Source organism: Schistocerca serialis, chromosome 3, assembly GCF_023864345.2.
Source record: "Schistocerca serialis cubense isolate TAMUIC-IGC-003099 chromosome 3, iqSchSeri2.2, whole genome shotgun sequence".
Taxonomy (NCBI): domain Eukaryota; kingdom Metazoa; phylum Arthropoda; class Insecta; order Orthoptera; family Acrididae; genus Schistocerca; species Schistocerca serialis.
The window spans coordinates 461,037,394-461,055,340 of record NC_064640.1 but is presented as its reverse complement, the minus strand read 5'-3'; the positions used below and the strand labels follow the sequence as shown (position 1 = coordinate 461,055,340).

General features: G+C 37.5%; 1 protein-coding gene across 7 annotated transcripts in view; it reads left to right on the top strand.

Annotated features, from left to right (window-relative positions):
* LOC126470365 (thrombospondin type-1 domain-containing protein 7A-like) overlaps positions 1–17,717 on the top strand; it is a 1,214,159-nt gene extending 1,196,442 nt beyond the window's left edge. For 4 of the 7 annotated variants that reach the window (XM_050098173.1, XM_050098171.1, XM_050098168.1 and 1 more), the window contains one exon: positions 16,697–17,717. In XM_050098173.1, the coding sequence (XP_049954130.1) occupies positions 16,697–16,787 (91 nt within the window). In that variant the 3' untranslated portion in view covers positions 16,788–17,717. The remainder of the gene's footprint in view (positions 1–16,696) is intronic. The other 3 variants (XM_050098172.1, XM_050098169.1, XM_050098170.1) reach the window with 2 other exon arrangements.
* Positions 17,718–17,947: the final 230 nt, after the last annotated feature.

The following is a 17,947-nucleotide window of genomic DNA, read 5'->3' as shown; positions in this document are numbered from 1 at the left end:
CTCACACAGAATAATTTAAGTGCTTGTTTTTCCTGCACACTGTTCAAGAGCGGAAAGGTAGAGAGACAGCTTGAAGGTGGTTCACTGTGCCCCCTGCCAGGCCCTTTATTGTGAATAGCAGAGTAATCCCGTAGAAGTAGATGTAGATGAATGTGAGTCCAGTGTGTTAACCATTGCACCACCTCGATTGATCAATGTTTGGAGTTTGTATCATCATTTATTGTGTGAAGTGCATCTATTTTGTTTCTAAACTGCTCAAATACATTTTGCAGCACAGTCATGTCTTGCTGGTTTGTATTTTTTTCATAAATTATTTCCCAAATAATCTTTTAATGACAGGAATTACTTTAGTGTAGACATCCGTGTAATAGTGGTAACAACTGTATTCTCAGTGCAGCTCAGTAGAGGACATTGTGTCTCCAGTTGTGAATGGTACAATGTGGCTTGTGTATACTGTTAATTATGCCTTAGAGGATTATTTCAGGCTTAGACCACATGTATATTGTCACACTATATCAAGAAAGGTTGTCAGCATGGGAAATTGCCTGCCAAATTGGTATACACCACAGCAATATCAGTTGAACATTAAGCCTCTCTCAAGACACACAAAACATCAAATATCTATCTCACAGTGGTCATCCATGCTCAAAAACAGCAGTTAATGACTGCTACCTACCAAGGCTTTGCAGCACCCTCATGTATTGCTGGTTTGTGTTTGTTATCATAAATTATTTCCCAAATACCTGACCTGTGTGTTCTTTATGGAGCTGCAACAATGGGGCTAAAGCAGACAATTCAGTGAAATGACATCATGGCAAAAAGCACTCAGTTTTGCCTTTAAGTATTACTTTGAAAGTAGTTTTGAATCAGAATTGTGTTTTTATGTTGACAAAAAATTGTATAATAATGCACTAAGCCAATATTTTTGATAATTTAGTTAGAGACAAGTCACACATACCTTAATGAATGCAATGTGTCTTGAACTTACCAACAGAATAAAGGTGTGGCTATCACCTACTGCTAGCATATCACTGGGATAACCCATTGCAAATATGGTGCAATTTACTAGCCACATGCACAGAAATTTGTGTGCATGTTTATAAAGGGGACCATTTTGAAGTGATTTGTTTCTGAGACACTCATAGAAAAAAAAACATTACATTGTCTCCTTTCTTCTTTCTTTCTGGCCTTATCCCGTGTCTTCATGGAGCCAGCATGTTAATCTCGATTTGGCAATGTTAGTAGTAGAGGGTGGCCAGACACCCTACCCCTATGGGACAGAATTTTTGTACCCCATCTGTCTGTGACTAGGATTATCCCATATGAAAGAGTGAAAATGTGTTCAAAATGTTTGCAAATTATATAACAGATGTGGGATGTGGGAACCAGCCATGTATTCACATATTCAGATGTGGAAAACAGCCTAAAACCACATCTAGGCTGGCCACCACACTCACCAGCATTGTTAATTCACTGGACAGACTTCGTGTAAATAGTCATTTTTTATGGAATTTTTATCTTTGCATTCTACTGAACAAATAGCATCAGTTTAACATTAATATGATATTTATATCATATAAATATATTATTAAATACTCAATAACTTTTTATATACATGTACATATTTAATACAACCAATGGGAACTTACTAGCCATAATAGCTCTCTGGTCACAGCATTCCTGAATACTTTTTCGAAATTATTAATATTATTATGGCAAAGTGATTGGAATGGAAGGAAGGAGAACCAATAAACTCGAAACCCAACACTCACTCTTATACACTCCTGGAAATGGAAAAAAGAACACATTGACACCAGTGTGTCAGACCCACCATACTTGCTCCGGACACTGCGAGAGGGCTGTACAAGCAATGATCACACGCACGGCACAGCGGACACACCAGGAACCGCGGTGTTGGCCGTCGAATGGCGCTAGCTGCGCAGCATTTGTGCACCGCCACCGTCAGTGTCAGCCAGTTTGCCGTGGCATACGGAGCTCCATCGCAGTCTTTAACACTGGTAGCATGCCGCGACAGCGTGGACGTGAACCGTATGTGCAGTTGACGGACTTTGAGCGAGGGCATATAGTGGACATGCGGGAGGCCGGGTGGACGTACCGCCGAATTGCTCAACACGTGGGGCGTGAGGTCTCCACAGTACATCGATGTTGTCGCCAGTGGTCGGCGGAAGGTGCATGTGCCCGTCGACCTGGGACCGGACCGCAGCGACGCACGGATGCACGCCAAGACCGTAGGATCCTACGCAGTGCCGTAGGGGACCGCACCGCCACTTCCCAGCAAATTAGGGACACTGTTGCTCCTGGGGTATCGGCGAGGACCATTCGCAACCGTCTCCATGAAGCTGGGCTATGGTCCCGCACACCGTTAGGCCGTCTTCCGCTCACGCCCCAACATCGTGCAGCCCGTCTCCAGTGGTGTCGCGACAGGCGTGAATGGAGGGATGAATGGAGACATGTCGTCTTCAGCGATGAGAGTCGCTTCTGCCTTGGTGCCAATGATGGTCGTATGCGTGTTTGGCGCCGTGCAGGTGAGCGCCACAATCAGGACTGCATACGACCGAGGCACACAGGGCCAACACCCGGCATCATGGTGTGGGGAGTGATCTCCTACACTGGCCGTACACCACTAGTGATCGTTGAGGGGACACTGAATAGTGCACGGTACATCCAAACCATCATCGAACCCATCTTTCTACCATTCCTAGACCGGCAAGGGAACTTGCTGTTCCAACAGGACAATGCACGTCCGCATGTATCCTGTGCCACCCAACGTGCTCTAGAAGGTGTAAGTCAACTACCCTGGCCAGCAAGATCTCCGGATCTGTCCCCCATTGAGCATGTTTGGGACTGGATGAAGCGTCGTCTCACGCGGTCTGCACGTCCAGCACAAACGCTGGTCCAACTGAGGCGCCAGGTGGAAATGGCATGGCAAGCCGTTCCACAGGACTACATCCAGCATCTCTACGATCGTCTCCATGGGAGAATAGCAGCCTGCATTGCTGCGAAAGGTGGATATACACTGTACTAGTGCCGACATTGTGCATGCTCTGTTGCCTGTGTCTATGTGCCTGTGGTTCTGTCAGTGTGATCATGTGATGTATCTGACCCCAGGAATGTGTCAATAAAGTTTTCCCTTCCTGGGACAATGAATTCACGGTGTTCTTATTTCAATTTCCAGGAGTGTATTTTACAGACCTTTAGGGAAATCAAAACAACTGATATTTCAATGTAATGATCAAAGGTGGACTTTTTTCCATGCTGGATTCAATTTAGTCCATATAATCACCATAAATCAAATATATTGCAATGAGAATGAAACTCCCAATAGTCTATGGTTAATAATAACTAATATTCTCCATTCAGTCCTGATTTTGCTTTCAGCTATTTCATTTCAGCCTAATATTTCAAATAACAAAGGGACAGGCGAAGTTTCATATTAAAATTGCCAAGTAATGTTTTAAATTATTAGTTTATGGCACATTTCTTCCTGAAAAACTGTTCATTACAACTTTTCAAACTGAAGTTACAGAAGTAAGGTAAACACAATTTCCAGAGCTATAGTGTACCTAATTATGAATGACATTACACTTTTAATTAAAAAAACAACAAAATGACAATTTATGTCTGAATAATGTTAGCTTAGCATATGAACTATAAGTAGATAAACCTGAATGCTGTAACACATTTGTTAAAATAACTTACAGGAATGCAGCCAGGTAATTTCCTTGACAACCACATTTGCTATGGATATTACCCAACTGCATTCCCATTAGTTATTTGAATGGTCATTGTGCCAGGAGACACTCGGTGTTTATTAGACCACATGGTGAGACATTATCACCATAGGAAGTAAAGGAAATGTATACATAACAAACAAATAGTGTCAGCAACAAGAATGAAAAATGGCAAATGGAACAGTTTAACAGCCTAAAGCAAAGTGCATACACAAAGAAAACTCAAAAATTTGAGAACATTCTGTGAAAATACACATTTACAACAAAACACCACAAATAATAAATGAAACAAGCAAACACAAAATGAATTGCTAGAAACAAAGAAAAATTTTAGAATTCAGAAATAAATTACAAAAAATGAGCTTATGTTATAGATGATCTTTATACAACAACAAAAAAGAGACTATATGAGCTGTAACAAATTACAGTGTTTATTTATGGTCATATAATAACAGCAACTTAAATTTTAGTAAAAAATTTTGGCATTTTATTGCACTATTGACATCAGTATGCCTATCGGTTTTATAGTTGGCCATTTACTCATTCATTCATTTATAAGTTGCCTACAAAAAGAAATGAACAAGAGTCTGTAAAATGAAAACTGCTGAAAGTGTAGTAATGCCACAGCCTACAGAAGAAAGTGTGGCCCTATAGATGCGATGAGGCACCAAACACTCTGCTAGAGGGACACAGGTGCACATCCACATGGTAACGCAGCAAGCATGTGCACATATCAACTGTCTACAGCACTCCGTCATGCTGAAAATGGTCAAATGGAGGTTTTAAAAGAAGAGCAAAGGGCTGTAGTGCATTTCCTGACAATGGGAGGAGTTTGGGGGAAGGGAATCCATCACAGAATGAGACAAATGTGCAAAGGGTACCGAAAGGCCATTGCAAGGGCCAAGGCAAGGCACAAACAATTTGAGAGAGGATGGGTGTTTGGTGAATGATGCATGATCTGGAATGCTACACCACATTACTGATACCATTGTATAGCATGTGGGCCCTCACTACTGAGGATCAGTGAGTTATGGTGGCAGCTATTGCCCCAAATTGCAGCGGACATGCAGTGCTCTCCTTACACTTGTGCCATTCTTTGATAAATTTCCATTCCCTGCACTCACTACACTACATCCCTTTGCTCTTCTTTTTAAGCCTCTATTTCTCTGTTTTCAGCACTACTGAGTGCAGTGGATGCTCCATTCATGTACTTGTCCACTCTGTCATCATGTGGTGTGTGCCCATCTGACTCTAGTGGCAAAGTTGGGGTCTCAGTGCTCTTATACTGACCACACTATCTTCAATAGAAAATGAAATTATGATCCGTTCAGTAGTTTTCATTTGACAGCCTGTGGCTCATTTCTTTTTTAATGCACCTTGTACACATGATAGCAGCACTTTCGTAACTACACAAACCAGACAGCATTGGACATGAATGTTCAGATAAAAGATTGAAGAGTATCCTTTTCACAACAGTATGACAGAAATACCTGCAGTACTAACAAAATGTTGGATCAAGCTACATTAGTTATTTCTGAGAATCAGCAACTGTTTTCATTTATGAACTTTTATTGTCATACACTAGAGTAGTACATTCTCATGTTTGAGTAGTTTATAAATACATCTGAAAGACCTCTTCATTGTGCTGTATAGCTATATAGGTTGCCTGTGTTATTGCAAGAGTAGTCTTTGGTTGCAAGTGTAGCCCTTGGTTTAGTCCATTCTCTGAAAGTTGTAGTAAACAAATACATTCAATACATCACATGCAAGTGGCTTACAAATACTTATAGGTTTATGCACAACCAAACCTGATAAATAATAGAGACATGTTTGATGAATAACACTAAGATTTACCTGCATACTCCACCAGGTAATGCTCTTCTCACCCCCACCCATACTCTACAGTCTTCTCCCTTCTCTGCCCCAGACCATATTGCTGCTTTCATTCAACACAAAAGTTGCAGTCTGGCCACAACGGCAGGAGATAGCAGTCATTTGTGCGTAAGGTGTGTGTGTGTGTGTGTGTGTGTGTGTGTGTGTGTGTGTGTGTGTGTGTGTGTGTGAATTCTAGAAAAGTTTTAGATGACATCAGAAGTTTGGCTTGTATTTGCTTCCAGAGTGTCTTCCTACTGAATCTCAATTTTGCAACCCATTTCAACACTTGTCTCAAATGCATCATGTTGGCATTGCTCCTACATTATGACTATGCCTGATTCCTGCGTACATTATCTCATATTGCATATTAACATTATTTATAAGCCAGCTTTATGAACCTCTTATGAGATACGCTCTGCTAATGCAGAAAACTATAAATCCAAATTGACAGTGTGACTCGACATGTTTCTAGCAACTGGAACCATCATTTTTATTTTCAAATGCATTTGGGTGCATTTAACTGCTGAATTGCACATGGATATGAAACTAAGGTTGCAGTTCATATCATTCCCAAGCTCATAACCCGTGGATTCTATCAGAAACATGAACACATAAAATCTGGAAAAATTGACTAATAGTTCACTTCAGTACTGTCTGATTTGGTTACTGTCCTTGCTCTCAGATATTTTCGATTGTGCAAGTTGTTGCTATTGTCTGATGTAATACTTTTGATGCTTTAGTCACTAGAAATTTATTCTCACTGACAAACACTAAAACCAAATGTTGACTGCTATACACCCATAAAGACCCAAAATGGCTTCCATTGCAAGCAGTCATGAGAGCATTATCCGATTTCTCCTACACAAACCTTGCTACATTCAAATTGTGACTTGGAGGTCCATCTATAACACAGGAGAGATACCAAGTGATTTTCAGAAATGCATCATTATTCCTATATTGAAGACAGCAGTAGCTACAAAATGTGAACAGTACCAAACCTTAAGCCTAATAACACATGCATCAAAAATTCTCATAAAGGTAATTCTGAGGAGAATTGAAGAGTAGGTGGAGGATATGATGAGTGAAGAACAGGATTTAGAACAAGAGGGGTGATTCTGGCACTAAGGCTTCTTATTGGAAAGCAAATAAAGAAAAACAGGTCAAGTTATATTGCCTCTGTAGACCTGGAAAGGGCATTTGATAATGTTATCTGGCAAGAGATGTTCAGACTGCTGAAGAAAGAGGGTATAAACACAAAGATATCTGGTATCTATGATAACAAAGTGGCTATGATTAAGAATTTTCATCAGGAACAAGATGCAAAAATTAGAGAAGGCAAAGATGTGCTCCCACTGTTCATACATTCAATGCTGATCTCCAGGAAGCTATAGACCAAACTGAGGTGGGGGTCAGACTTAAATGGAAGAAAGGTGTGCTATATTGCACAGATGAAATTGCTATGGTCATAGAGAGATAATAAAATCTAGCGAAGGTCCTTAGCACAGTGGAAAGGATTTTCTGTAATCAGTACTGTATGAGAATAAACATGCAAAAGACTAAAGAACTGAAGAAGAATATGTACCTTTAAGTGTAAGAAATGGAAGAGAGGAGCTAAAAGCGATAAAGAAATTCATCTATTTGATAAAACAGAATCACAAGAGATCAGTGGCAGCTCATAGGCATACATTCTAGGTGTTCACAAATTTTTAAATTCATATAAATATGAGAGTGTGAAATTAATAGCAGCTGCTGTATAACAGTTATGCTTATCAACATACTTACACAACTTCAGCCATTGTCAATAATAATAATAATGATGATGATAATAATAATATGCATAACTTGTCTGAAAAAGAAAGAATTGTTTTTGTGGAATTTTGTTGTTTTGTGCATAATTAAGTACAGTTTATGGCAAGAACAAAATAATGTTTTAGCTTCTGCCACTCTCCACTTCACATTTTTCTATAAGTGGGAGTTTTTTTGCTTTTTCATTTTTTCGGACAAATGAACAAGATCCCTAATTCATGTATTAGTTAACAAATTAAATTCTGGGCTGAAAATCAGGCACCCACACAAAAACTTATGCTTATTACACACTTCTTTGTTGCATGTTCCCTTGTAGTCATGCTAATCTGATTTCGTCACTTTCTCAGACTACAGATCTGGTCTGGAATGCCCTAGTTTCTCTGCAACTACCTTTTCCTGGTAATTTTCTTCTCTGTTAGTGCTAAAAAAAGGTTTAACAGAGTTCACATTGACACTCCATAGGAAAGTCAATATCTGCATGGAAGACAACCAACTCCTAACACAAACTGTCATTTGTGGAAATGATTTAATTCAAGTAGTGCTACTTACCAACAAGATCACTTGACTAGAATACAAATGAGGTGCTGAGAGCCATAAAACCCAAAAGCACACTGTCTTCAATCCCCACATTTAAATGAATGTAAGAGAAACCAGTGAGACAGCTTTTTTTAACCTAATCTAATCAGTGAGACAGCTTTTCATGAATATTTAGATACACACATAATGTTGGCTTAATGTACAGGTAAACCTGAACCACCATACAATCAACTGATGTCAAACCACCAGTCTCACAATCAGCAATGTGTTTTATGGTTTCCTGCACCTCAAATGGATTACTGTATGATAAAATCCAAAACTTAATGTACTACATCTCATTTATAATCCCACAAAACAGGTTTTTCTATCAGTATCACTACAACATTTACTGATGCCCGATCTAATTTTACTATATAGTGAGTGAATTCACATATCTGTGGAGTGCGCTATCGCCTATGAAGATTTATGCCAAGCAAACATAGATAAGTCTGCTGCAGTGTGCTATCACCTGGTGGAATTGACGTAAACTTGTAGTTGAGTGGTAAGGGCTAGCAGTGCATGCTGTGAGCTATGCACATTGTTTAACAAATCTGTACATATTTGGCCCATAAGGCAAATATGTCACACCACTTGCACATGTGCAAAAGCTCCTTAAAACGTGCATGGTGAAGGTGTGCTTGTGATGCTGATGCCAAGTTTCACTGAGTCAAGAGCAGCGATATGCAGCACAGTGTGGTAGATTTAGTACCATGTATTTCAAATTACTGCATCTATGCATTACATTTAACAGCTTTCAAAGAAAAATAACCAATAAATCCCCAAGGTGTGAAAAGTTAGGGTGTTCACATGCTCTTGTGCTCTTACACAGCAGCTGCCACTGCAAGAGATGGTAGAGGTTGTAAAGAAATTGTGAGCAGAATACAATGGGCCAAAATTGCATTTAATTTGAGGTAAAATTTACATGCCAGGGAGAACATCAGTCTGGAAGTAAGGAAATCAATCATGAAAGCATTTGTTTGGAGTACGGCCATATATTCGTGTGAAATTTGGACAGTAGGAAAGCAAAAGAGAAGAAGATGTAGTATTACAGAAGGATGGTGATCAGCTGAAGAGACAGAGTAATGGATGATGAGGTGCTGAAAAGAGCACAGGAAACCAGATCTATGGAGGCACATATGGACAAGAATAGAGAAACTCGCAGAACACATTTTAAGACACAACAGTATTGGATCAATAGCAGATGGAGCTATTGAGGGAAGGAATCACTGGGGATGACCAAGGATGTCATACATGCATTATATTATGAATGATGAGGGATGCATTATGTACATGGAAATGTAGAGGAAAGCAGATAGATGGGGGGAATGGTGTACTGCTACAAACTAACCTCAGGGTCAAACATTAAAGAGAAAGGTACCCTGAAGATAATACAATGAAGTTACATGCTACCTTTTTGGGCACAACTGGGAGGGTAGTATGCAACAGAAAGTGTGCAACTGTCTCCACATGATCTTTTTGGCTTCTAGGAATCCATTGCAAACAACAGTACAAACCTTCCTGCCTCAAGGAGCCTGAATAATTTAGGCAAGGGAACACATGGAACAGAACATAGATTTATGGCATTGTGTTCTCCTCAATTATGACTACAAGATTTGTGTGATGATTAATGATCATTAAAGAAGAGAGTGGCAAGATGAAGGTACCATTGCACATCCAAAGCATGCAAGTCCAAAGATTCTGCAGGATGAGTCAGTCATGTTCCAGGCTGGTTTTATGTATGGATGTTGAACACCTTTCATCACTAACGAGAATAATTTGGTACTCCCTAACGTATCAGTTTGTCTCTATACTCTGCAACTTACCTTACAGTTTGTGATGGATGCTACTTTGCACACTGCTATCAGTTATTCATTTTCTCAATTCCATAACTGGATGGTGTGTGGGAAGATCAACTGTTGATAAGATTCAAAATGATCTTATTTATATCTGCTATTTATGATATATAAATCCTTTCTGATACATGTTCCAGGCAGACAAGCAATACCAAACAATTGATATGGCTACCTAATTTATGTGTGGTGTACATTTTCTTCTGAATCTGTCTGAGATATTACTTTCTAACAGGTTGTTTCATGTGCTCATTTAACTTTAAATAACTCTGCATACATACTGATAGATATTCTGCAATTGTGGCTGTTCCACATAATTGATTTTCAGTCATATAATTAGGCAATAATGGGTCTTTTGCCTATTTATGTCAAATATTTTATGTTTGCTTACATTGAAAATTAGGTGCCAGTTTCTGCATTGTTGACCCCTGTAGGTATTATTGCATTTTCCTACTATTTTATTGCACTGCAACTTCTCCATATACCACATCATCATCTGTGAACAGTCTCATTATGCTTCTGATGTCACTGACTACATTGTTTACATATATTGTGAACTTTAATAACACTGAAATGTTGCCTTAGGGAACTCCCAAAACTATTTTCATATTTGATGATTTCTTTCTGTCATGAATGTCATGCTGAATTCTGTCTAGTAGTAGGTCTTCTGTTTGATCACAAAGTGTGTTTGAGGTCACAATACTGGGCTGATGTTCTGTAAGCTCATATTTTATTCACTGTGTGACAGTGCAGACATGTATAGAATGCCTTTCATAAATAAAGTAATGTAAATCAACCTGGTCACATCTATCTATTGATTCATTGATTTCATGAACAATCAGAGTGAACTGAGTTTCACAAGGTTGCTGTTTACTGAATCCACATTGGTTCATATAGAGACAGTTTCCAGTCTGCAAAAATTGTCATAAAATTGGCATGATTGATTGGCTTGCAAACTATACAGTTGATGAGAGACCAACTGGCCTGTAATTTCTTTCTTTCAATCAGTTTTGTGAGTTATGATAATTATGCCTCTTTTTCCAGTCTTTTGATTAATGGTTTGTGGTATGGAACTTTAACTATTACACATGTAAAGAATAGCTGTGTTTATCTTACCAAGATAAATGTGTATGAGCAAAATCATAATTTAATCTTATTTTGATTCAATAACAATAAAATAAACTTATTTTATGTGCATTAAATAACTGTTTAATTAAAGAATAATAAAATAAATTTCATTGTTTTACTCTGTTGCTGTGTATATGTGTTACTCAACAGTAATGACCCCTTCGGAACACTAAATAACATACTTACATCAGGTCCCTGACAAACACTTATTAGATTGGTAATTATCTCTTAGATAACTGTCTCTTTGTGGGACTGTGCTGCTATCTAGGAATCTGGACCATTTTCTTGGACTGATCATAAATTTTTTCTCTCCTAGCTTACTTTTATACTATATTACTGCTGCTCACATGGATGTATGACAATACAACTTATCACTGTGTTAGCTGAAGCAATGATGAAGTAATAAGTATAGGCTCATAATAGCAAGACAACAATGGAATGGTACAAGGCAACATTATTTGTGGTAGATGCTTTTTGTACGTAGGCACTCCCACTCAAGTGTTAAAGTAAGAGATCACAACGTTCATTGATGTCCAGCTATGGGGCGGCACTCAATATGAAGCTAGCCAACTTGAAGCTTGGTGGTGGAAGAGATTTTCATCACCAGTATTTGGCAAACAAGGGGAGAGATTACGTGGCATAAAGTTCCCGAGCCCCGGGCTCTGCATCACTGTTGTGTACTGAATTCCAAACTTCTCTACAGGGCATGTGAACTGTTGCTGGTGTTACATTCATCACATTGAGACATTAAGCCCGGCAGCCCCTTTGGTGCTATTTGGGACAAAAAGGCTACGTGCCAGTACTCTCTACAGGGCATGTGACACTGTTGTTGGTGTTACATTCATCGCATTGAGACATTAAACCCAGCAGACCCTTTGGTGCTATTCGGGACAAAAAGGCTATGTGCCAGAACTGAGTCTTAGCGTCTCCCTTCTCTCATCACCATCCAACACAAACATGACACCACAATATACACAAATCCGTAACAGTAACTTACACTCAACAGATACACTTGAGATACAACTCTCTTACACCAGATGGAAAGGTGCAATTGTGCATGGAGAAAGAAAACTCCTTCCAATTACCTGACTGAGCTACCCTTCAGAGTCTCCCAGCCAACACTGCCACATATCTCTTTCCTTTTGCTTTTTCCAAGTATGTTATCTGGGCTCATATATTTATTGGTACATAGATACTTCATACATTTATTGATAGTAGAGACCTTTATCTCCATTTGGTTCATTACAGTCTATTCATTGTCTTGAATATCATCTACATACATATTGGCTGAACCTATCGCTGCAAATATGCTGCCAATTCATGTATTAAATTTTATTTGGCTTACAATGTTAATCATGCTGTGGTGCCTCCTTCAAAGCTAAGATGTCATTTTTGCAGTCTCTTCTATTTTTTATATACTTACTGTCCAGGATATTATTGAGAAGTCTCTCATGTACACATCTTTCTTCTTAATTCAGTATGGCTACAGGATTTGATATGTTTTCTTCTTTTTTGGGCTCCCCTCACTTTCTGCTTAAGAATTCTTATTCTGTGACTTCAATACACTGAATTGTTGTTAGGTATTTGAAAGGGACATTTTTTCACTGATGATTTCTTTGAATGTTCACCCATAACATATCTACTGTACTTCATTTATCTATTCAAACCACAGAGATTTCCTTAATGCTTGGACAGCACTGGAGGGTGCACTGTTAAGTTTTCATACGTTCTGTTCTGTTTTGGCACATGTTGCTGATTAATTTTTAACCTCAAGTATGGCAGCACTGTGGCCACCAATGCCAAGAATTTGTAGATCTGCCAAGTTCTGGTAGAAAATAAAATTTGAATTGAAGTGATGAATAATGAAATGGCAATTTAAAATTTGTGGCAGATGGAAAGCCAATCTCAGATTTCCTATTTGCCACAAGCAGTCACCATAAACATAAGGCTGTCTTAGTATGTCTCAAGGCTTGAGTCAAACTTTTGCTGTTGATGATGTTGCCACATACGATTTCTGAACACTACTACCAGAATTTCTTTCATGGGGTATGTGGGTGTATCAACATTGGGAGACTGGACTCTGTTGAGGTTCATGGCTAACCTTCCACAATGGATGTATACAGATTGAATTAAATGCACTCTAATGAAATGAAAGAATCTATGAGGATGAAATCAGTGAAGATGCACTAATATGAAATGATATCAGTGTAAACTGTTCAGGTACGCTGAATCTGAAATGTAATGCATATGAAGTGACAACTACAAATTTGTGCCAGACTAGGACTCATATCCAGGTACAGTCCTTGGTCCAACATAAATTTTCAGTTGTCACTACATATTAACTACATTGCATGTATTTACTAAGACTATGTGAGACAAGTAAGAGCCCACTGAATTAAATTCAAATAAATTTCTCAAAAGATCTTCAGCAATACAGTGAAGACTCAGCTACACAGACCTCAGATTCTTGATTATCCGGATTGTCAACGAGAAGCAAATATCTTTGTAGTGTAGTCCATGTATGCATGGATATGTCATGCTGGCACAACAAACACATGTCCTGCATGATCTCTGCTCTTTGTGTTTCATTATTGTATGAGTTTAGAGTGTTAGTTGACAGCTGCTATGCCACTTTTCAGTGTCACATCTATGTTTCAAAATGACAATGTGCAAGAGAGTTAAGATGAAATAAGCATTATTGATTCATTAAAAAAGGAAAAACTGGTCGTAACTTAACTAACTAGTATGGTGCAAGTACCTCTACAATAAGCAATATTAAGAAGAATACGAATTCAGTTTTGAAGTACACCCACAAACTTGGTAGTCAGGACAGGAGTAAACATCACAAAGTGATGAAGAAATAAAAAATGAACTTTTGAAACAAGCTTTTTATTGTTGGTTTTTACAGAAACAATCAACTGGGCAGCCGATATCTGGTCCATTGCTCTGTGAAAAGGCACTGAGGTTAAATAAAAAATAGGTGGTGATGAATTGTTTGTGGCAAGTAATGGATGGTTGTGCAGATTTAAGTCTCATTATGGAATTTGTGAACTGGAAATACAAGTGCAAAAAATGTCAGCTGATGTAGATGCAGTAAACTCTTTTAACAATGGTTAAAAAAAAAAAAAAAAAAAAAGGAATGGTACAAAAATGACTATGACTTGCACTTTGTTTACAATGCTGATGAAACTGGATTAAAATTTAAATCATTATTGTCAATATCATTAGCTTCTTGGCAAGAGAGTTCAGCTACAGGATATAAAACTAAGAAAGAGTGAGTAACAATATTAGTTTGTGCAAATACTGGTGGGATGCATAAAATACTTCTAGTACTGATCAGAAAATCCAAAAATCCCAGAGGCTTCAAAAATATGTGGTTCCTATAATTTATGAAAACCAAAAATGTGCAGGGATGAATGCAGAAATTTTCATGGACTGGTATGACAACACTTTTATCAGTGAAATAAAAATAAGATTCAAAAACCAAATTGCTTAACTAGGAAAAGTCCTACTTTTTCTCTACACCAACCCATCTTTCAGCTAAACCATTAGAGAGAGAGAATGGAATGTTTACAGTAAAATGTTTTCTTCCTTGCTACAACCAATGGATCAAAGTGTTATTGTAACATTGTAAATGACTTTACAGAAAATAATTTCTATGTAGGTTGTTATCTTTTGATGAAAAAGACAACATAGAAACAGGTTTTGTCATTTTTCAAGCAAATGAATTTAGGGATATTGTTATGTGGTTTTAGATGCATGGGATTTGACTGAAAAGAAGACTTTGAACAAAGCTTGGAAAAGATTACAAAAATGGAAGCACAAAAATTCTGTAACCAATATGGATGACTCTGTTTTAGATTATATACATAAGGTAATGATAAACATACAAATGTGCCAGGAATGTCATGCTGATGATATGAAAGAATGCCTCACTTGTGATAGTAATGCTCGAGGTTTTCAGATCATGTCAGATGATGAAATTGTTGAAAACATATGGAGGCAAAGGAACAGCAGGAAACGTGAGAAGATGAAACAGAATATACAAACAGAAAATAATGAAGCACCATCTCATGCAGGAGCATTTCAAGCCCTGGAAATAGCTCAGAAATGGTTCAAAAAATAGAGTGTGATCCATGGAGTTTACTACAGTTAAAATGAATTCATGATGTTGCTGCAATGAAGAGAAAAAACTGTTTACATCAAGTGAAAATTACCAAATATTTTAAACAAAATTAAACTCCAGTGACTGACCTATGTGATTTTTGTTAGGTGTTTCAGGATTAAGTTTGGAGTACTTTAGCAATTTTAAGCAAATATGTATGTATGAGAGTTATTCAGAAGGTAAGAAACGATCAGTCGCAAAATGGAAACCACATTGAAAATCCAATTAAGCTTTCACACAGGTGTGTTGGGCAGTGTCTCCAGTATGCCCGTTGATCATGTTACATCATTCTTTTTAGTTCTGAGCACACAGGGAGCACATAAAGATACCTAGAACAATAGTGTCTCGCGCCAAGTACGAGGGCTTGGTGAGAAATTTCGCCTGAAGCTATGCAGCCAACATTATGTAACCGTCATGCATTTTCTTCTTAAAGACTATTTTCAGCCACATTCTGCAGGGGCAATGTAGATGCTCCTGCATCATTTTCAATTGGAAATGCTTGATTACCCACAATACAGCCCATAATTGTCTCCCTCTGAGTTTCATCTCTGCTCACATGAACTGCTGGTTATGAAGACAACATTTTGACACAGACAATGAGCTGTAGGCCAGTGTAGAGAATCGGCAGAAAGCACTGGAAGCTGCCTTCTATAACAAGGATACTGGAAAGTTGGTACAATGCTATGACAAATGTCTAAGTCAGATCGGCGGCCATGGAGACAAGTAGCTGGAATTTGTAGCTAACTGTTGCAAATAAAGCAGTTTTGATTTTCACTGTGGCTTCCATTTCGCAACCTATTGTTCCTCACTTTCCAAATAGCCCTTGTACATACAAAACTGTGTCTCTAATCCTTTACTAAACATTGTTTTTGTTGATTTTAATAAGTTTTTGTTGTTTTCAATAAACACTAACATTAACACTAGAAAGACAATCATATGACAACATAGCAGGCTAAGTATGTTATATTTCTGGAGTTTATAATACAAAAAATGCTTTTCTTCATACATTCAATTATCCAGATTCTTGATTATCCAAATGACTTATTACAACAGTTAGTCTAAACATGGAAAATTAATAAATGATGCACGAATTTTTGTCTAGATTCACATAGTTAATTAAAATCAAATCAAAATAATCTTTGTCATTAGTTACGTTATTATGTCATTTTTTATTATCTTCCTCCACCCTGGTATCACACACTGGCATCTGGAGTAATTTATCAATATCATATAAAATCTTCATTCATTAGAGAAGGATAACAGACAGCGAATATCCTATTGGAGGCTCCACAAACCTCAAATTAAAATATTTTTAAAACTTGGAAACCAATTTCCAATACAGATAATTTATTGACTACAGTTTTGTAGTTAGCAGTCTGTTTGTCTAAGAAACAAATAACAGTTGCAATACATGAAAGATGCACTGTGAGCTAGACACTTTGTCCCTATTGCAAAACAGTGCACTAAATCTTCAACTCACAATCAAGCAATATCAAATAGTTATAACGTACATATTAGTATTTTTACTTTATGTTTTGTGTCAGTTATAAAAATGGAGGCATTCCTGGATTGCGTCTTCTGCAGCAGACTCAGCAGCAGGACTCGCTGACTGTGCTGCCAGCTGCGAAAGCCTGACAAAGAAGTACTCAAACGTCAGCACCAGAAGAAACAGCTTACAGTACACTGTGAGCTGATGGTCCTGAGCTTACATACTGTATAAATGTGTAGATGTCTGTGTCTCTACATTCATCAAATTCCTAATTTCAAATAATTGCTTTGCAATTCAAACTGAAAAGAAATTTTCTACAATCAAGTAAAATATGAACAAGAAATCATTACTACTGTTGAAGCATTTTATGTGCAGCAATTAAGTGTAAATCTGAAAAGTCCAAATAATAACCATCTTTATGATATTTCTTCTTTTGAGCTGAACCAACTTGATTTTCCGCAAAATACCACATTATCCCAGAATTGATGTTTTTATGGGTGTCTTCTTTGTTATCAATACAGTATCATAGATATTAATAAATAACTGGAATAATATTATTAAAGATCAAATGTACTAAATGTTATTATCTGTGTTCTATAACTATTTGTGTAGCTACTACTGTGTCCAGTAATCATATAATGTGGAAAATAATTGTATTTCAACTGTCAAATGAAATACTAAATACTGGCATTGTTGCTGGTCTTTTATGATGTCTGCTAGTTCACATGTGTTTATTTGGTTATTGTTCAAATATTCTGTAAAAGTGAGTTTAAAAACTCCTTATATCATTCTTCATTGTGAAGTCAGTGTTTATCATTACATATGTCTGTTACAACATATTTACACATAAAGACAAGAGAACTCCAGAAAAAATTATGTGGTTGTCTTATCAATCATACAGAATCCTGAAGCTTCATATTAAAATGAGAACAATCAAGTAATACATTTTCATTTGGTTCAGCAGTAAGTGGTTCTGACTATGACTTTAACATGACTGTTTCCAATATGTAATTTATGTATGAGATCATATGAACAAGAAACATAAACAGAAATAATCATATTGTGAAACTTGCAATTCCATTACAATAAACAAAAATATTTCAAAGCAACTTTTAAAATCTTTTCTGAATACTCCACAGTATGTCCTTAATCCTAACAGGATGAATGAACAAGTGACATTTTCAGCATGTTTTCAAGCACTAACAGATACCAACATGAACTGGTGTTACTACTACAAAGTCCAAAAAAGTATCAATAGACAAAGACTGTCTACATATATACATACTCTGCAAGGATCTGTATGGTG